Here is a 22,608-nt window from a genome sequence, read left to right on the forward strand (position 1 = left end):
CCTTTCGCAAGTTTACTTAATAGTGGTTTACCATCCAAGCTCGTGATATCTATACAGTTACTTCTCTTTTCTGCAATTGCCTATTTAATTTTCCTCCATGTGTTACCTATTCTTCCCCTAGTTACGTATGCTACTGTAAACTTACATTCGTTCTCGAGCCATTCCTGTTTAGGCACTTCCTATCAATTTCATTTTTTTGACATTTGTATTCCTTTTTCAAAATGGCTCTGAGCACTATGGGACTTAACTACTGAGGTCATCAGTCCCCTAGAACTTAGAACTACTTAAACCTAACTAACCTAAGGACATCACACACATCCATGCCCGAGGCAGGATTCGAACCTGCGACCGTAGCGGTCACGCGGTTCCAAACTGAAGCGCTTAGAACCGCACGGCCACACCGGCCGGCTATTCTTTTTTGCCTACTTCATTTTCCGTCCGCGCGACGTAAATGTTCGATATAGTGCCTCTTTAAACATCAGATTCTTCGTCGTCCTTGGAACTTTCACCAGCAATTTGCACACGTTCGAATTCACTTAGCTCCGACGTAATGCACTCACACTACTACATAACACGCTGTTGTCGCCATGAATCACACTTGCAGTGTATTTGTGAAATAGCGTAGGAGCCGTTCTACAACAGCGCAACCTGCTGGCTTGGCTAGCATCTGCACTCATGTGCAAGCACGCATCTCAGGCGGCATTTCCGTGTTTCTGTCCAACCCCTGTAAAAGGGGAACCGTCACCATTACTCCCATGCTTTTCATATATCTTCTGCGTGGACAGTAAACCAAATTTCATGCCGGTAGAATACACAAAGAGACTGTTGCGCATTATTTTTTATGTGCTAGCGATATCACAATTTTATCACAGAAATAAAAGGAAGTTATCTTCTAAGGGAAAGAACAGAGGACAGCAATGTGACTCTGTACACAAAGAAAACCTAAAACAATATCTTTTACTGTGGGAATTTCGATAAGAACAAAAGCGGTGGTAGAACAAATCAAACCACACAATACAGGATGTTTATCACTTGACAGACTGTACAGGCCAGGTCCTGCGTTGTATGCTTTGGACCTCATTAGATGTCCCGCCAAGGTTGTCAGATGTTATGCTTTTCATACATGACGGGTGCATATATCTGTCTCGAGTATTTTTCTTGCACTTGACAAGGACTATTTCCTTTCGCGTATGTTTCGTCGTCGATATCCATAACTTGCTTATCAACATTTATCAGCCAGTCTGAAGATGCCTTGAGTTAAGGCGAAACGCACAACATTGATGACAAAATAAACGATAATTTCAACATCGCTACCGAGACAGTTTTTTTCTCCCTCATATGGAAGTGCTTTCACGATGTGGCAGCAGTTTTATGTTTACTGCACTTAATGAGGAAACTCTCTCTCTCTCTCTCTCTCTCTCTCTCTCTCTCTCTCTCTCTCTCTCTGTGTGTGTGTGTGTGTGTGTGTGTGAGAGAGAGAGAGAGAGAGAGCGTGTGTGTGTGTGTCTGTCTTTAATTATCTACATCTACATCTATACTCCGCAAGCCACCTAACGGTGTGCGGCGGAGGGCACTTTACGTGCCACTGTCATTACCTCCCTTTTCTGTTCCAGTCGCGTACGGTTCGCGGGAAGAACGACTGTCGGAAAGCCTCCGTGCGCGATCGAATCTCTCTAATTTTACATTCGTGATCTCCTGGGGAGGTGTAAGGAGGGGGAAGCAATATATTCGATACCTCATCCAGAAACGCACCCTCTCGAAACCTGGCGAGCGAGCTACTCTGCGATGCAGAGCGCCTCTCTTCCAGAGTCTGCCACTTGAGTTTGCTAAACATCTCCGTAACGCTATCAGTTACCAAATAACCCTGTGACGAAACGCGCCGCTCTTCTTTGGATCTTCTATACCTCCTCTGTCAACACGATCTGGTACGGATCCCACACTGATGAGCAATACTAGAGTATAGGTCGAAGGAGTGTTTTGTAAGCCACCTCCTTTGTTGATGGACTCTCCCAATGAATCTCAACCTGGTACCCGCCTTACCAACAATTAATTTTATATGATCATTCCACTTCAAATCGTTCTGCACGCATACTTCCAAATATTTTACAGAAGTAACTGCTACCAGTGTTTGTTCCGATATCATATAATCATACAATAAAGCATCCTTCTTTCTATGTATTCGCAATAAATTACATTTGTCTATGTTAAGGGTCAGTTGCCACTACCTGCACCAAGTGCCTATCCGCTGCAGATCTTCCTGCATTTCGCTACAATTTTCTAATGCTGCAACTTCTCTGTATACTACAGCATCATCCGCGAAAAGCCGCATGGAATTTCCGACACTATCTACTAGGTCATTTTTATATATTTTGTGAAAAGCGATGGTCCCATAACACTCCCCTGTGGCACGCCAGAGGTTACTTGAACGTCTGTAGACGCCTCTCCATTGAGAACAACATGCTGTGTTCTGTTTGCTAGTCACACAGCTGGTCTGATATTCCGTAGGCTCTTACTTTGTCTACCAGGCGACAGTGCGGAACCGTATCGAACGCCTTCCGGAAGTTAAGGAAAATAGCATCTACCTGGGAGCCTGTATCTAATATTTTATGGGTCTCAAGAACAAATAAAGCGAGTTGGGTCTCACACGATCGCTGTTTCCGGAATCCATGTTGATTCCTACAGAGTAGATTCTGGGTTTCCAAAAACGACATGATACTCGAGCAAAAAACATGTTCTAAAATTCTACAACAGATCGACGTCAGAGATATAGGTCTATAGTTTTGCGCATCTGCTCGACGACCCTTCTAGAAGACTGGGACTACCTGTGCTCTTTTCAAATCATTTGGAACCTTCCGTTCCTCTAGAGACTTGCGGTACACGGCTGTTAGAAAGGGGGCAAGTTCTATCGCGTACTCTGTGTAGAATCGAAATGGTATCCCGTCAGGTCCAGTGGACTTTCCTCTGTTGAGTGATTCCAGTTGCTTTTCTATTCCTTGGACACTTATTTCGATATCAGCCATTTTTTCGTTTGTGCGAGGATTTAGAGAAGGAACTGCACAAACTGTGAAACAGCCTTGGGAAAAGATGTTTAGTATTTCAGCTTTACGCGTGTCATCCTCTGTTTCAATGCCATCATCATCCCAGAGTGTCTGGATATGCTGTTTCGAGCCACTTACTGATTTAACGTAAGACCAGAACTTCCTAGGATTTTCTGTCAAGTCGGTACATAGAATTTTACTTTCGAATTCACTGAACGCTTCACGCATAGCCCCCCTTACGCTAACTATGACATCGTTTAGCTTCTGTTTGTCTGAGAGGTTTTGGCTGCGTTTAAACTTGGAGTGAAGCTCTCTTTGCTTTCGCAGTAGTTTCCTAACTTTGCTGTTGAACCACGGTGGGTTTTTCCCGTCCCTCACAGTTTTACTCGGCACGTACCTGTCTAAAACGCATTTTACGATTGCCTTGAACTTTTTACATAAACACTCAACATTGTCAGTGTCGGAACAGAAATTTTCGTTTTTATCTGTTGTTGTTGTTGTTGTGGTCTTCAGTCCTGAGACTGGTTTGATGCAGCTCTCCATGCTACTCTATCCTGTGCAAGCTTCTTCATCTCCCAGTGCCTACTGCAACCTACATCCTTTTGAATCTGCTTAGTGTATTCATCTCTTGGTCTCCCTCTACGATTTTTACCCTCCACGCTGCCCTCCAATACTAAATTGGTGATCCCTTGATGCCTCAGAACATGTCCTACCAACCGATCCCTTCTTCTGGTCAAGTTGTGCCACAAACTCCTCTTCTCCCCAATCCTATTCAGTACCTCCTCATTAGTTATGTGATCTACCCATCTAATCTTCAGCATTCTTCTGTAGCACCGCATTTCGAAAGCTTCTATTCTCTTCTTGTCCAAACTACAGTATTTACCGTCCATGTTTCACTTCCATACATGGCTACACTCCATACAAATACTTTCAGAAATGACTTCCTGACACTTAAATCTATACTCGATGTTAACAAATTTCTCTTCTTCAGAAACACTTTCCTTGCCATTGCCAATCTACATTTTATATCCTCTCTACTTCGACCATCATCAGTTATTTTGCTCCCCAAATAGCAAAACTCCTTTACTACTTTAAGTGTCTCATTTCCTAATCTAATACCCTCAACATCACCCGACTTAATTCGACTACATTCCATTATCCTCGTTTTGTTTTTGTTGATGTTCATCTTATATCCTCCCTTCAAGACACCATCCATTCCGTTCAACTGCTCTTCCAAGCCCTTTGCTGTCTCTGACAGAATTACAATGTCATCGGCGAACCTCAAAGTTTTTATTTATTCTCCATGGATTTTAATACCTACTCCGAATTTTTCTTTTGTTTCTTTTACTGCTTGCTCAATATACAGATTGAATAACATCGGGGAGAGGCTACAACCCTGTCTCACTCCCTTCCCAACCACTGCTTCCCTTTCATGTCCCTCGACTCTTATAACTGCCATCTGGTTTCTGTACAAACTGTAAATAGCTTTTCGCTCCCTATATTTTACCCCTGCCACCTTCAGAATTTGAAAGAGATTATTCCAGTCAACATTGTCAAAAGCTTTCTCTAAGTCTACAAATGCTAGAAACGTAGGTTTGCCTTTCCTTAATCTTTCTTCTAAGATAAGTCGTAAGGTCAGTATTGCCTCACGTGTTCCAGTATTTCTACGGAATTCAAACTGATCTTCCCCGAGGTCGGCTTCTACTAGTTTTTCCATTCGTCTGTAAAGAATTCGTGTTAGTATTTTGCAGTTGTGGCTTATTAAACTGATTGTTCGGTAATTCTCACATCTGTCAACACCTGCTTTCTTTGGGATTGGAATTATTATATTCTTCTTGAAGTCTGAGGGTATTTCGCCTGTTTCATACATCTTGCTCACCAGATGGTAGAGTTTTGTCAGGACTGGCTCTCCCAAGGCCGTCAGTAGTTCCAATGGAATGTTGTCTACTCCGGGAGCCTTGTTTCGACTCAGGTCTTTCAGTGCTCTGTCAAACTCTTCACGCAGTATCGTATCTCCCATTTCATCTTCATCTACATCCTCTTCCATTTCCATAATATTGTCGTCAAGTATATCGCCCTTGTATAGACCCTCTATATACTCCTTCCACCTTTCTGCTTTCCCTTCTTTGCTTAGAACTGGGTTTCCATCAAAGCTCTTGATATTCATACAAGTGGTTCTCCTTTCTCCAAATGTCTCTTTAATTTTCCTATAGGCAGTATCTATCTTACCCCTAGTGAGATAAGTTTCTACATCGTTACATTTGTCCTCTAGCCATCCCTGCTTAGCCATTTTGCACTTCCTGTCGATCTCATTTTTGAGACGTTTGTATTCCTTTTTGCCTGCTTCATTTACTGCATTTTTATATTTTCTCCTTTCATCAATTAAATTCAATATTTCTTCAGTTACCCAAGGATTTCTACTAGCCCTCGTCTTTTTACCTACTTGATCCTCTGCTGCCTTCACTACTTCATCCCTCAAAGCTACCCATTCTTCTTCTACTGTATTTCTTCCCCCCATTCCTGTCAATTGTTCCCTTATGCTCTCCCTGAAACTCTGTATAACCTCTGGTTCTTTCAGTTTATCCAGGTCCCATCTCCTTAAATTCCCACCTTTTTGCAGTTTCTTCAGTTTTGATCTACAGGTCATAACCAATAGATTGTGGTCAGAGTCCACATCTGCCTCTGGAAATGTCTTACAATTTAAAACCTGGTTCCTAAATCTCTGTCTTACCATTATGTAATCTATCTGATACCTTTTAGTATCTCCAGGGTTCTTCCATGTATACAACCTTCTATCATGATTCTTAAACCAAGTGTTAGCTATGATTAAGTTGTGCTCTGTGCAAAATTCTACCAGGTGGCTTCCTCTTTCATTTCTTAGCCCCAATCCATATTCACCTACTACGTTTCCTTCTCTCCCTTTTCCTACACTCGAATTCCAGTCACCCTTGACTATTAAATTTTCATCTCCCTTCACTATCTGAATAATTTCTTTTATTTCATCATACATTTCTTCAATTTCTTCGTCATCTGCGGAGCTAGTTGGCATATAAACTTGTACTACTGTAGTAGGTGTGGGCTTCGTATCTATCTTGGCCACAATAGTGCGTTCACTAAGCTGTTTGTAGTAGCTTACTCGTGTTCCTATTTTCCTATTCATTATTGAACCTACTCCTGCATTACCCCTATTTGACTTTGTGTTTATAACCCTGTAGTCACCTGACCAGAAGTCTTGTTCCTCCTGCCACCGAACTTCACTAATTCCCACTATATCTAACTTTAACCTATCCATTTCCCTTTTCAAATTTTCTAACCTACCTGCCCGATTAAGGGGCTCCGGAAAGGCTCAAAATCATGAAAAGTTCAATTTTTACTTTTTTGCGTTTTCTGAATCTGCAGACTATTACCCTTTAATAGATATATAATTTATTCAATTCCGAAGACTACAACTATTTTTAAGTTTTTTTTTAAATGTGTTCTACATGGGCGTGACCCAATATGGCGCTGTTAAACTGCTGTCAAATGGTGTTATTATTAACGTCCGTGTTCATCAGGTACATTTTAGTGATGTGAGATAAAGTATGTGTTGTGGATAACCTGTGATGGTTCAATATGACTGATTTGATTAGGATGCTGTATGCGCAATTTGCAGCGCAAAATGACAATATATCTACACAATTGGCAGCGCACTATGACTGTATTTCTACACAATCGAGAATCCCCAAGACTGTATTTGTTGGAATAGAAACACTTCACTTTGGTGTGTATGATGCTGTTGCGACTTTCAGTGATGGCAACATTGTAAGGTGCAAGGTATTTAGAAATATGGGAATGAAGATAGGTTCTAACATGGTACGAGCGATGCTTGCTTTAGACAAGGAACGCCTTCGGGCTGCAGACAGGGCTGTAAAGAGTCTAGAAATACAAGCAAGAGTAAACAGGAGGAGGAACAAGAGGAAGCTGGAGGAGGAGTTTGCAGAGGATGAAGATAATCCATCCTATGGACCTGGAATGCACTAAAAAGTTAATCCAATCTTTGTCGCTCGATTCCCAAAACTTTTATTTTCTCATGCTAATTACATGTTTTCTAAGGATCTTCCAAACATATTTGTTTCAAACTTTCAGTAAATGTTACACAGTACCTTCTGCATAATTTAACACAGCCTTTTTCCAAAAAACTGTATATTTTTGAATATATAAATAAAAAATTGCAAAAAAAATGTGAATTTTCATTACAATTGAAAAAAAATCATCTTTAATAACTGAACTAAAATTTTGTAAAATCCCTGTGTTATGTTGTAGCCCATATTCCAATAAATAATCTGTAAAAAGTTTAACTTCCTACCTCAAATACTTTGTGAGGAAAGATGTAATTTATAAGCGTTATTTTAACATTGCAAGTATAGGGCGTTCCGGAGCCCCTTAAGGGATCTGACATTCCACGCTCCGATCCGTAGAACGTCAGTTTTCTTTCTCCTGATAACGACGTCCTCTCGACTAGTCCCTGCCCGGAGATCCGAATGGGGGACTATTTTACCTCCGGATTATTTTACCCAAGAGGACGCCATCATCATTTAATCATACAGTAAAGCTGCATGCCCTCGGGAAAAATTACGGCCGTAGTTTCCCCTTGCTTTCAGCCGTTCGCAGTACCAGCACAGCAAGGCCGTTTTGGTTATTGTTACAAGGCCAGATCAGTCAATCATCCAAACTGTTGCCCTTGCAACTACTGAAAAGGCTGCTGCCCCTCTTCAGGAACCACACGTTTGTCTGGCCTCTCAACAGGTACCCCTCCGTTATGGTTGTACCTATGGTACGGCTATCTGTATCGCTGAGGCACGCAAGCCTCCCCACCGACGGCAAGGTCCATGGTTCATGGGGGGGGGGGGTTAGGTAGTCTGAAATCCACCTTCTATTACTCTTGCTAAACAGATAAACCTTCCTCGCTTTTTTTTTTATTCCTATTAACATCTATATTCAGGGATGCTGCAACGGCCTTATGATCACTGATTCCCTGTTCTGCACTTAGAGTCGAAAAGTTGGGGTCTGTTTGTTATCAGTAGGTCCAAGATGTTATCTCCACGAGTCGGTTCTCTGTTTAATTGCTCGAGGTAATTTTCGGATAGTGCACTCAGTATAATGTCACTCGATGCTCTGTCCCTACCACCCGTCTTAAACATCTGAGTGTCCCAGTCTATATCTGGTAAATTGAAATCTCCACCTAAGACTATAACATGCTGAGAAAATTTATGTGAAATGTATTCCAAATTTTCTCTGAGTTGTTCTGCCACTAATGCTGCGGAGTCGGGAGGTCGGTAAAAGGAGCCAGTTATTAACCTACCTCGGTTGTTGAGTGTAACCTCCACCCATAATAATTCACAGGAACTATCCACTTCACTACAGGATAAACTACTACTAACAGCAACAAACACGCCACCACCGGTTGCATGCAATCTATCCTTTCTAAACACCGTCTGTGCCTTTGTAAAAATTTTGGCAGAATTTTTCTCTGGCTTCAGCCAGCTTTCTGTACCTATAACGATTTCAGCTTCGGTGCTTTCTATCAGTGCTTGAAGTTCCGGTACTTTACCAATGCAGCTTCGACAGTTTACAATTACAATACCGACTGCTGCTTGGTCCTCGCATGTCCTGACTTTGCCCCACACCCTTTGAGGCTGTTGCCCTTTCTGTACTTGCCCAAGGCCATACAACCTAAAAAACCGCCCAGTCCACGCCACACAACCCCTGCTACCCATGTAGCCACTTGCTGCGTGTAGTGCACTCCTGACCTATCCAGTGGAACCCGAAACCCCAACAACCTATGGCGCAAGTCGAGGAATCTGCAGCCCACATGGTCACAGAACCGTCACAGCCTCTGATTCAGACCCTCCACTCGGCTCTGTACCAAAGGTCCTTAGTCAGTCCTGTCGACGATGCTGGAGATGGTGAGCTCTGCTTTCATCCTGCTAGCGAGACTGGCAGTCTTCACCAAATCAGATAGCCGCCTTTAACTCCAGTATTTCTTTTTGTAGTAATTCTGGCACTAACTGATACCTGAAATCAGTATGTGTAAACACAAAACAATATAATATTGCAGAATGTTCAGGGAAGGTCCATTTTCAATTTGACATAAGAAGGGAAATACACGTGGGGTAACAAAGATCAACAATGCAGCAGAGAGGAGGCATTTTGCTTATAACCAAATATTTACACAGCTCTTGCCGAAAAGAGCTTATTTGTCTTCTGTTGTGCTGCGTTTGCCACCTTTCTATACTTCTCCCAAAAGCGTCCGCTTAACGTACTCGTCGGGAGCGGCACTGCCTGCGCAGGTGACGGTGAACGACCGTCCGGCCCTCCACGGCCCTCTGCTCCTGCCGTTCCTGCGAGGCTTCACGCACCTCAGCGACCTGGACCTGAGCCTGGAGAAGAGCAGCGTCTCCGGGACGGGCGTGCCGCTGACTGTCGACGACAAGGCACTGGTGACCTTCTTCCAGACGTTGTCGGCCAGCTTCCGGACGCTGCAGAGCCTGCGAATGAGCCACTGGCGGCTGAGCCTGGAGGACGCGGAGCGAACGCTGCGCTGCGTGGGGCGCGCGCTCAAGGCGTGCTCGCTGAGCCACCTGCAGGTGGACGGGCTGCGCGCAGCCGACGTGGCGTGCCGCGCGCCCGCCGAGCACCTGTTCCTGCAGGCGGTGGTGGCCAACCTCAGCTACCTGAGCTGGCTGAGCGCCGCGGGGGTGCCCCTGAGCCAGGCGCAGGCGGCGGCGCTGGGCCGGTGCGTGCGCGACCGCTTCCCCGGCACGGCGCTGCAGCTGAGCGCCAGGGACATGGAGGCGGCGGCGGCGAAGGCGCTGGTGGCGGCGCTGCGCGACGGCGGCCGCCTCGAGGTGTCCTTCCTGGCCGGCGCCGGCCCCGGCTGCGAGCTGCGCGTCCAGCGGGTCGCCAAGAACCCCAGGCTCCGCGTCAAGCTGCGCCGCTTCACCAGCCTCAAGGAGTGAGCCTCACCCCACATCGGCTGGCGCCTCTGGATTTCCCGACCAAATCCTGCCACAACAGCTACACGGTTAAATGTTTTGGATGTCTGTACACTTTAATATTATTGAGAGCAAAACCGTAAATATTATTGTGTTTTTCAGAAGCTAGTTTTCAACTTTATACTCTGTGACATTCTAGTGAGTCCAAATGTTATGAATTAACTGAATGGAGCGGTCTAAAAAAGGTATTAAACGCATATTTAAAGGACTTTTCTTCGGAATACAACAAAAAATTCTACAGCAGATTACACCAGTACAATTCAAACTTTCCAAACTAAAGCGTTGTAAGAAAAATTTGACTCGCATTTTATTTCCCCTGCATTGCACCATACATAGGAAAAGAACCGCTGACTATCTCAAGTAATCGTGTACTGAAAACTGTTAACATTACGGTATTAATACTATTTTGGTAATATTTCTCAGTCAATGTCAGAGTAGTATTTGTGGTAAAGTATCACTGCAGTTCCGGAATGAGAAATTGTGATTTGACCCACTAGTTGAGTCAAGTTGCTCGTCCTGATAGAATCCGTTCGTTGAGGAAATGGTGAGGTACAGCCATAATTTTATTGAAGGAACACTACGTCTGTATTACGTATTTGCTTCAGGGATTGAAATAAATCTTTGTGTCCGTGCGAAATGTGAAATTTTAACGTATACATTATGTCCGTGAATTAAATAGTTTTGTAGTATTGCATACTGTCAATGGTGTACAGTGTCAGATATTTCCTTTCCTCGTGACATTTTGACATTTTCATAATCCTACAATGCGATATTATCTCGGCTGAGAACAGAAACAAGCATATTTTGCTCATATTTCAGCTTCTTCTGCCATTGATAGTCTGTAACTTTGGATTTCAGTCTGGTGAACAAATACGTTCACTTTTATTGTAATCCAGTTTTTTCCACAATTCAATTTTTCAATCAGAAAAGTTGGTCTGTGCATCAATAGCCATTGTTACACTAGCACCAAACGTTATCCTTTGCTTAACTACAGTTGGTAACCTTTTAAAAAACTTTTTTTGTAACTCACAGTGGTAGTACACGAAGATTGTACTGAGATTTTCCACAGGAAATGTCACTCAGTCAGTATTTCTACAATTCTTGAGAGAATATCATATTAATACATCTTATAACGTGAATTGTTTGAAGTATTGAAAGTCAAAATAACCATGGAAAGACCTCTTCATATTTACCAAGCAAGTTTTATTTAACTACCAGAAGTACATTATGAATGCTTTCCTTGTAACTTTGACAATTCAAAGATACATGCCGCACCATTTAGTTTACCATTGATGAAATAAGGGCTAATAAAAGTATCCCATATCAGATATCAATCCTCTTTCGACACTGATGTTCCATATCTCGGCCACCGCGAGTTTTCAGTGGACCAACAGTGGATGTTCTTTGTGTCTGCCTGTGCGTTTTAGAATAAATATTCATTGATAAAAAGAACATCACAGAAGTTATAGTTAGCGAAGATTTGGGTTGAGCGCACTGACAGATCTGTACATGATGCAGGTAATCATCCTCGTCCAGTTCCTGGTGTAAATGTACATGAAAACAGAAGAACATGTTGCACACGTGCCATGTATGCTCGCTTTAGGAATGCGATATTATGTTCATGGTGCCGTGTGTCTACGTGTGGATTCGTGGCGACAGAAAGGTGAAGCGCAGCTTCACTGGCTTCGAATGTGCGATTTCTATGATGACTGCGTTGCCTCCCGTTGAACCTTCACACTTCCTGAAGCAGCAATAGTTGGGTTCCATCAGGAAGGTGTCTTTTTTATCAGGATATCGTTCTGAGTAGAGTTCCTTTGTCAGAGTAGTATCACGCCTACCTTCAAGCAAAAGCGAAGGAAAGTAATGGTGACACAGTTTTAAATCAATAATGTGCACAACATATTGTTTAAGTGTACTACATGCATCCATATAGTAAACAAGAAAACATTGTTGTAATAACTGTTCTGCCAATGCTGTTCTGTTTCATAGGTAAGTACCATCTTTTCTCCGTTGTTTCCACGCAAATCTTCAACAGAAGATGTCTGAGGGAATGACTGGCGTCCATTTTCCTTGTGTTTCCATTTTTTTACAGTCAACTCCACCTGGCGGCGAGTTACATCAGCCTGGGTGGCTACACTGTGTACCAGTACTGCAGAGTCAAAGTCAGTTTAGTACAGCAACCTCAGTCAGTTTTGTGTTTTGTATTTAACTCCCTCATGTTTACATGAACGGTACATTGTAAGACGTTTTTGAACAGGTTTTATGCAGAGAAAGTGGATTACCAAATAAGAGATACCAGATGTTATTTAAAATAAATATAATATCTTGATAACGAATAAAGCTACACGAAAGGCAATGATGTTGGTTAATGTCGTCCTGATAGATAAACAATTGCATGACACAATTTTTTTGTTTTATTTGTGGACAAAAAGTTGTTTGTGATGGTCAATATAAATTGCACTGATAAGCCAAAAATATACGTGCAATTTTTTTTCAGATCAGGTGGTCTTTTATTAAAACTAGCATAGAAAAAATGCTATGTTATGGTTCTCCTAAGGTAAAATTTAACGATATAGCATCACAAATGTGAAGGTTTATTGTGTACTCTATTCAATAATTATGGAGCTGAAGATTACCTCAGTTGTTTACTAACTCACTTGTCTTCTTACATGCAACTCATTAAAAATTCACTGTTAATCTTTGAGAGACTATCATTGTTTACATGTTCTGCAGCTATAATTTTTGGCTGTAATTGGAAGAATATCTGGACAAACTCGAGTATTTGACTGTCGTAACAGCTCTGTCATACAGGCAGAGTGATAAAGTTATATAAAAACGATATTATAAGTATAATGTAAGCTGGTGATACAACACATGTTTTTATTGTGGCAAAGGCATTTCTTCCCAGAAAACTAAGACAAAAGAACATTCTTCATTACTCTACATGTTCCGATTTCTTTGGTATTACAGACAGAGTACTTCAAATGCTGCTTTGCTTCTTTGTGATACATTAAGAGAAAGGTTAAGCTGGTTTATCAAAATTTGTGCTCCTTGACCATAAAACTACGTTTTCACCAGTAGAATTACCATCACACCATCATTTAAAAAATGTGATCTGCTTCGATCGTTGGACTTACAGATTGCTTTCACTCTGTACTAATTTAACTACTAGAAATTTAGACATCTGAGAGACAAACTGTTATTGTGATCATCGTTATGTGACTTCTAATAGACAAACTGAGACGGTACCTCTGGAAAGGAGACAATGCGCATTGCAGGATTAATATGTTGTCAATGTATAAATAAATGTAATTTATAACAGGTTTTGGAAAAGCACAAATATAAATTTTATAAATGTGTGAATTAGCAAGAATTACAAAGTTTTATTGTTCTACATGGTGCTATGTGTGAAAAATGAGTGTTTAAAACTGTTCTATTCAGTAGAAACTGTTTCATAAAAGGATGTTATTTTAAATAAATTAGTCTTCAGCATTTTGCACTGCAGGACCTAGCAGTCATGCTATGTCTAATGGAAATTCCAGACACGTATTTTGAAAAGGATACTCAAGTGTCGAATATCATATAATATTAGTTTACATTGCAGAATGATAGATGTTTCCATAACAGATTTCTAAGAAAAGTGTGTTTCCAACATCCTGAAATATTTGATACATTTACTCCGGTATTGTTACTGCACACTAAATTAAATATCTATCTGCTGTATTATTCTCACGTTGTCATACATGGGATTCATTAAGTTTTATATACGTACCGAGCAACATAAAAGAAAGACAAAAATAAAACAAAAAATATGGGAATGAATGATGTTGACAGATTACATATATGTTTTGTATTATTGTTATTGGAAGAAAGTTGCAGTAAGTGAGTGCCCTACAACGGCGTTACATGCTAAGTTTGCCATTGATATCTCTGATGTAAAAAAATATTTATATAATTTCTAACAATTGTACTACTTATCTTCGTTTAAGTGGGAAGATAGGTTTTATTTAGAAATATTTAATACAAATTTGTTAATGTGACACAAATATTTATTTCAAAATAAATAATTTTCATCAGACAAGGCTAATTTAAATGCATCTGATTTTCCTATAAAAACTATCTACATGTGAGTTGTAAGGTTAAATAAAAGACCGTTACTTGGAAGCAAACCTCATTCACGCTTGTGGAACTTCCCATTCGCTCTCTAACACGGCTCGCAAATTGTTCCAGTTCACTACTCTGATCGACAGAATGACGGAATGAAGAAGACAGGACGGCAGATGAAAACTAAAGAATACAGAAGGTCAAAAGACTCGCATCAAGAATAAGTGAGTAAGCCAGCCAGATTTTTGGTTGAGGAAAAAAATGAGAAGATGGACAGTTTCTTGTTTTGCGCGATATCACTTGACTGCCTTGTGCTGAATTTTTTGTGCAGTTACATTACGGAAACTCACTCCCCCTCCCTCCCTCTCTCTCTCTCTCTCTCTCTCTCTATCTCTCTCTCTCTCTCTCTCTCTCTCTCTCTCTCTCTCTCTCTCTCTCTCTCTTGGTAGTCTTGGAAATGTCAAGTGGTCAACATCACACATTATTCAGGGTGATGATGATGATGTTCAGTTTATGGGGTGCTCAACTGTGCAGTTATCAGCCCTTGTACGAAGTCGCAATCTTTCCACAGTCCAATCTCGCCCACGTTCACGAACCGTGATGACAACAACATGAACACCAAGTCCCCGGGCAGAGAAAATACCCAACCCGGCCAGGAATCGAACCCGGGACCCAGGACCCTGTGAGCCAGAGGCAGCAACGCAAGCCACTAGACTGAGAGCTGCGGACGTTATGCAGGGTGACTGTTATGCCGTGACGGTCAATATCAAATGTATCACTCTGAGATTTGGAACCTTGATGTGGAACAACTGAATCGAAGCTTTAACTGAGGGAGAGAAAATTTTGGACTAATTTGGATTGCTCAATATGAACAAACTGTGATACACACAATATTTTCTAATGGTTTCATTTTTATGCACTACTTGCACTGTGCACTATATTCACAATAGTCACCAAGCTTCTATGCAGGTATGATATCGCAACACTTTCGTTGTATTTGTTCAAACAGTCTGATGTTATTTGAACAATGTCACTGTCAGAGATAATTCTGTCTGAGATAATTCTTAAGATGAGACAGGTGTCTGAAGCTCAAAAAAATTCAAGCTGGATCAGATTAGGCGAATTACTTGATCAAGAAATAGGACTACATTCGAATTAACAACTTTATTTCGTTGGAGAAACATCAATTTATGGATATTTGTATTGCACTGGCTGTCTTATCTCACTATGTGGTTGACATGGTAACATCCAACACAATTGTTAATGTAGCAGTTGTCCTTAACACAGTGTGATAGATTTGCCCTTCTCCATAAAACATACAGGTTTCTACAGGGTATTTCAATTTCGACCCAAGCTCGGTGCCTGGCATTGCGTGGGAACTGATACTGGGGAAGGGAGCAGAGAGGAGGGGGGCAGAGGGGGGGGACAGGAAGGGAGGGGAGAGTAGAAGAAAGGACATGAGATGACCTTTGCCATAAAACATGCAGGTTTCTACAAGGTATTTCACTTTTCAGAATGAGATTTTCACTCTGCAGCGGAGTGTGCGCTGATATGAAACTTCCTGGCAGATTAAAACTGTGTGCCCGACCGAGACCCCCGAGTTCGAGGAAGTTTTATTTCACTTTTGAGCCAAGCTCGTTGCCTGGTATTGCATGGGCCGGCCGGTGTGGCTGTGCGGTTCTAGGCGCTTCAGTCTGGAACCGCGTGACCGCTACGGTCGCAGGTTCGAATCCTGCCTCGGGCATGGATGTGTGTGATGTCCTTAGGTTAGTTAGGTTTAAGTAGTTCTAAGTTCTAGGGGACTGATGACCACAGATGTTAAGTCCCATAGTGCTCAGAGCCATTTGAATCATTTAGTATTGCATGGGAACTGATACTGGGGAGGAGAGGCGAGGAGAAAGTAAAGGAGAGGAGAGGAGAAAAGAGGAGAGCAGGAGAGAGGAAAGAAGAGAAGAGCAGGGATGAGGAGAAAAGAGGAGAGCAGGGGAGCAGAAAGAAGAGGAGTGCAGGGGAGAGGATAGAAGAGGAGAGCAAGGGAGAGGAGAGGTGATGAGAAGGGAGGAAAGGAGGATGGAGGGGTGGTGAGGGAAAGAAAAGGGATTGGAGAGTAGGGTTGGGGAGGCATGTGGACTGGAGGGGAGGGGTGATGAGAGGAGAGAGAGGGGCATGCAGAGAAGAGTAATGAGCAGGATAGGGGCGGGGTCAGTATGAGTGGGGAGGCATGAGGACAGGAGGGTATGTGAGCGACTGTGGCCTGGCCCATTCTGAGCTATGCGGGTGGCACGGTGGTTTCAGCTTTACTGGACCTGCAGTAGTCTAAGAAAATCACTACCCCACTTAGCACTTTTGACTGGTGTGTCAGTTAGTAATGTATGTTCACAGCACTCTGCACAAATCGGAACCTTACGAAGTACATCTACATAGTTACTCTGCAGTTCACACTTAAGTGCCTGGCAGAAGGTTCATCAAACAATTTTCATACTACTTCTCTGCCATTCCACTCTAGAATGGCGCGTGGGAAAAAGGAACACCTACATATTTCCGTTAGAACTCTGGTTTCTCTTATTTTATTATGATGATCATTTCTCCGTACGTAGGTGGGTGTCAACAAAATATTTTCGCATTCGAAAGACAAATTTGGTGATTGAAATTTCGTAAATAGATCTCTCCCCAAAGAAAACCGCCTTTGTTCCAGTGACTGCCACCCCAACTCGCGTATCATATCTGTGACACTCTCGCCCCTATTGCGCGATAACACTAAACGAGCTGCCCTTCTTTGCACTTTTTCGATGTGCTCCGTCAATCCTACCTGGTGAGGATCCCACACCGCGCAGCAATATTCCACCAGAAGACGGACAAATGTAATGTAGGCTGTCTCTTTAGTTAGTTTGTCGCATCTTCTAAGTGTCCTACCAACAAAGCGCAGTCTTTGTTTCGCCTTCCCCACACTATTATCTATGTGGTCTTTCCAATTTAAGTTGCTCGTAATTCTAATTTCTGGGTATTTAGTCGAACTGACAGCCCTTAGATTTGTGAGATTTATCGTATACCCAAAATTTATCGGATTTCTTTTAGTACCCATATGGACGACCTTGCACTTTCCTTCGTTTAGTGCCAATTGCCACTTTTCACACCATACAGAAATTCTGTTTAGATAATTTTGTAACTGGAATTGATCGTCTGATGATTTTACTAGACAGTAAATTACAGCGTCATCTGCAAACAATCTAAGGGGCTGCTCAGATTATCACCTAGATCATTTATGTAAATCAGGAACAGCAGAGGGCCTAAGCCACTATCTTGCGGAACGCCAGATATCACTTCTGTTCTACTTGATGATTTACCGTCCATCACTACGAACTGTGACCTCTCTGAGAGGAAGTCACGAATCCAGTCACACAACTGAGACGATACTCCATGTGCACGCAATTTGATTAATAGTCGCTTGTAAGAAACGGTATCAAAAGCCTTCTGGAAATATAGTAATAAGGAATCGATCTGAGATCCCTTGTCGACAGCACTCATTACTTCATGGGAATAAAGAGCTAGCTGCGTTGCACAAGAACGATATTTTCTGAATCCGTGTTGATTGTGTATCAATAAGTCATTTTCTTCAAGGTGATTCATAATTTTCGAGTACAGTATATGCTCCAAAATCCTACTGCAAATTGAGGTTAGTAATATGGGTCTGTAATTCAACAGGTTACTCCTATTTCGTTTGTTGAATATTGGTGTGACCCGTGCTACTTTCCAGTCTTTAGGAACAGACCTTTTGTCAAGTGAGCGGTTGTATATGATTGCTAAGAAAGGCGGTATTGTGTCTGCATACTCTGAAAGGAACCTGACTGGTATCCCATCTGGACCAGAAGGGAACTTAAGGGATTTGAGTTGTTTCGCAACACCTAAAATATCTACTTTTATGTCACTCATGCTAACAGCTGTTCTGGCTTCGAATTCTGGAATATTTACTTCGTCTTCTTTCGTGAAGGAATTACGGAAAACTGTATTTAGTAACCCCGCATTAGTGGCACCATGATTGGTAACATTTCCATCGCTATCCCGCAGTGACGGTATTGACTGTTTTTTGCCACTGGTGTACTTTACATACGACCAGAATCTCTTTGGGTTTTCTACCATTCTTTGAGACAATGTTTCGTTGTGGAAACTATTAAAAGCATCTCGCATTTTGACGTCCACACTAAATTTCGAGCTTCCTTGTAACTTAGCCGGTCTTGGGGATTTTGCGTTCTTCTGAATTTGGAATGCTTTTTTCGTTACTTCTGCAACAGTGTTTTGACGTGTTTTGTGTACCATGGTGGATCCGTCCCGTCTCTTATTAACTAGTAACAGTAGACTGTTTAGTGAGCAACTGATACAGGACAGCACCTATCTACAAGTAATACTGTGAGCTATGCCTTGGTATTATGCACTCTTCCACTGTCCAGCATTAAATAATTGTTAATTGTCTGCAAACCCGTTGCAGTATATTATTCGCATCCATGTCACAACATACGATTTGCTTGAAAAATATCAGTCCATTAGTTGTCCCAATTGCTCACTAAACTCTTGTTTTCGTATTATGTCTTTCTGTAATGGAAGAGGCCTTCCAGAACTCCACAGTCCATTGCTCTACACATTCACGAACCTTAATGAACGCTGTAATGAAATGTTTCGTCAGAAAAAAAGGAGCATCTCAGAATCAGCCTCCATCACATGTAGACTGCAATGCACAGTTTCAGTAGTGTGGTCAAGAAGCAGTGTCTCACCTGGTCACTCAGTACACTTCTGCTTTGTAGTGTTTCAGTTTGAGTTTGTGCTTATGTTTGTGAAGATGTTGTTTTTCAAACCAGCCTCAAGTCCTCATTCGTCCAACGACTTTCTCGGACTCTTTTCTAAAATCGTACCCAGGTGATATGGCAACTGGGTTGAGCTGTTTAGCATACCCCTTAAGAAGCGTAAGTCCAATATCTGGTGACCTACAGAGAAGGGAAGCTTACCATAAAGAAAATGAAAGTGTCGTACAATGGAAACATCTTGCTGAATGATATTTAATATTCTTGGCCCACTCTATCATGAAAGTATGGGTACCACATGACACACAGATATATTAATGAAAGTAGGGATCATCTGTCTACAACAAAAACAAGTGGTCACCTTAACGATCCGGTTCTTTATTGTGACGTATCAGTATATGACTTATCCCCTGTGACAAGTAAGTGAACATTTAGTAAATGAGCAAGAAACTCTAACGGTGAAATATAACCTCGGCATAAGTGGGTGAGTACAATAAAAACCTAAATCATGGATATGGCATATGACTGCAAGAAAAACAAGTATGACTACCAGTAGAATCACCAAAGTCATGATGGAAGCAACTAGCTAACTGGCTGCAAATGTTGAAATTGTGCTGTTGGCCCCTGACAACAATCAACCAGCATCACATCCCTACCGACTCACTGACTGCATCGCTGCCTCAGTCTTACCACTCCTATGTAGCATAAAATTGGAAGGCGGCAGCAGTTCTGAGCCCGGCTTGCACTCTGTACTCATTATTGAAACGGAATCACCCTACTGTATGACAGTGGCAAGTCTCGTCTGGCAGCAAGTCTTTTCTCCTCCATCATCTGTCAGTACATGTTTACTCTTCAGTCTCCCAGCAGCAAGTGTTCTCTATTTCAGGCCCTTGAAACTTAACTGTTTCAGGGAGTGTAGGAATCTCATAAGCCACTTGCAGCCAATCTTGTGAGTTCTGTCCAGTAATGATTTTGTAAGTAAGTTAAACAGACTGCTACCCCTGTAATGTTTGTTATCATTAACCAAAGATGTCGAGGCACAGGGAGGAAGACACAAAACCTCTCTCACTCCAAGACAGGATTCTGAAGCTCACGAATCAAAATGCTTACAAGTAGGCACACAGAAAAGCATGGCCTCTATAAAAGAAAATATTAAATATTATGAGGTGATCCTAAAGTTGACTATTCTTCTGTGGAGAGACGCTGTTGCTGCAGCTGGATCAGATCTTTTTTATCTTCCTCCCACTGTCTTGAACAATACATGGCAGATAACCACCACCTCAGTCACTCTCTGCAGGCAGTTGGGACGACGTGCTCTCAGGGGGCAGCTTTTAGCTCTGAACTAATTTATGATTCTCCCTGTTCCTTTAACTGAACTCCTACATTGCATGACAGTTAGAAAAAGCTCCCCATGAATGCAGGAAATGACAGGTCCTCACTTTAATAAAAGGAAGACAAGAGAAGTGGAAAATTATCTGGGCAGTCATTGGTAGTACTCAGTATTGTCTGCAGTTATTATGTAGCATTAAAGGATCGACCACAATGACCACAGGGATGCGTATATGACATGATAAAACATGTTGCATGACAGTTTAGGGATACCCTGCCGTGTAACATCAACCCCTCATTACAAATAAAATGGATGCTGTAGAAATTGTACTGAGATTTATCTGTAGCACAAGTCCACTGGGGTAAGGGTGCTATTTCTGTTTTTTGTTTGACATACTCATCGCCTGATAAGTATTATACCATGGTTCAAAATGGTATACCTGCTGCCAAGACAAACAATATGGAAGTACACAATTACACTTATGTACAAGTCTCCTCACATTCATTCATCTGTACTGCTGCAATTGTCAATTTATTTGTGGAAACACCAGATATTACAATATTGCACATACATACTAATTGTTCTCATAATGTTCATTAATGAAGACAGTGCCTTGATAGAGTCACACACACATGGACGGCTTCTTGTAAATACCCAGACATGCTCAAAACAATCTACAGTTAGTTAGGCCAACCACACATTTTATTACAAAACCAAATCGTTCACACCATTAGACCAAAACCTACTACATAGTATGTTACGCTGAAAAATAAAAATAACATTTATAGATACACATGTACAGCAAGTCACATCACACAACATGATTAACATATACAGAAACACATGTACATGACAAACAAGACATAAGAAAAGCAAAATGTACTATGCTTGCATTTTTGTATGGTTATGTAGCAATAAAAGTCATAAATTCTTAAAGACATACATCCAGCATGTGAAAATACAAAAATGACTACTACACCTATCGATAACATCCCATATGCAGATTCTTGTGTTGCTGTGATCCATGTATCGATAAATAACTCTCATAAATGGGACATCACACAGTCTCATCCAATAAGTGACATAATTGCAAACATCAGAAATGTACAAATACTCACAAACTGCGACAACACCGATGGCATCTGTCTGAATCACTGTGTGAATAGCAGATAACGACAGCAAATAACAATTGCAAAAAAATTTGGAGCACTGTTGCTGACTTGATTTAGAATTACTGAATAAATGATGGATAGGTCTACTGGCCAGTCCTTACAATAGTCCCTGAAATGTAGAACAAAACACCAAACAGCATACATTTCACTGTTCCTGGGCAATACACTGTTCACAACACGGATTGTTTTCAATTAAAGGTTTGACACACAAGAAAATATGTAAATGAAAGAGTTCACAATTATAGTTCCAGTAATTATCCTCATGGAAGCACGAAGTGATTCACAAGTTCAAATTGGTAGTTAGTCCCTGTGGTACAACTTGTGCATTATTAAGTGCTGACTAGCACTAAGTTTACATCTACAGCCTGCAGTTTAAAACAGTTGGTTCATTCCCATATTGCAAACAGTGTTTATCATAAATTACCTGCTCTAAGGTATGACGAGTCTGCAATTATTTTGTGAGCAACAGTTCTTGGCTCCCACATAATTTGAGGTTGTGGCAAGTGTTACTATAATGTTCATTCTCCCACACTACCAATGAAGAAATATGATGTTGTAAGTAACCGGTTACTACGGGTTATTACGTTATTATTGGGAATGTAAATGCTTATTGCTTGTGAAGTTAACTTGAGAAGATTAGGGTCGCCACCAGCTCTAACCATACAACTAATCGAAGGTTTGGTCGAGTCGGAAAATAAATTAATTTGATCACAGACCAAAAACTCACAAAAATGCATACGTTGTGATCTCGCTCATAGCCGATACGATGTAATTAATAGTACTGCCCGTGCACTGTTCACGACAATCAAACATTTAAAATAAAATAGAAAATGCATGAACTCTGCATAAGATCAGCTCCCAGCAACACACCTGAAAATAAGACTTAACCTAAAGAATTTGTTATGAAATACAAGGGGAGACTAATCACTGGACCTGTGCATAAGGAAACGCATTGGATGTGCTAACGGGAAAGCTACGAGGTGAGTGGCTTAGGTGCAAAAACGTAATCTCGGAACACAAGAGAAAATTGTAGATAAAATCATTTATTCCTAAGGATGTGAGGCATGTACACGATTCCTGATAACACGTGGTTTGTGGAGACACAATTTCTAGGTATAGTGCCAAATTCAAACAATA

General features: G+C 41.5%; 1 protein-coding gene across 1 annotated transcript in view; it reads left to right on the plus strand.

Moving 5' to 3' along the window:
- Window positions 1-14,107, plus strand: part of LOC126259520 (uncharacterized) — a 171,208-nt gene extending 157,101 nt beyond the window's left edge. The window contains exon 11 of the mRNA XM_049956379.1: window positions 9,368-14,107. Coding sequence (XP_049812336.1) covers window positions 9,368-10,036 — 669 coding nt within the window. The 3' untranslated portion in view covers window positions 10,037-14,107. The remainder of the gene's footprint in view (window positions 1-9,367) is intronic.
- Window positions 14,108-22,608: the final 8,501 nt, after the last annotated feature.

The sequence above is a fragment of the Schistocerca nitens genome, chromosome 5 (assembly GCF_023898315.1).
Source record: "Schistocerca nitens isolate TAMUIC-IGC-003100 chromosome 5, iqSchNite1.1, whole genome shotgun sequence".
In the NCBI taxonomy this organism is placed as follows: domain Eukaryota; kingdom Metazoa; phylum Arthropoda; class Insecta; order Orthoptera; family Acrididae; genus Schistocerca; species Schistocerca nitens.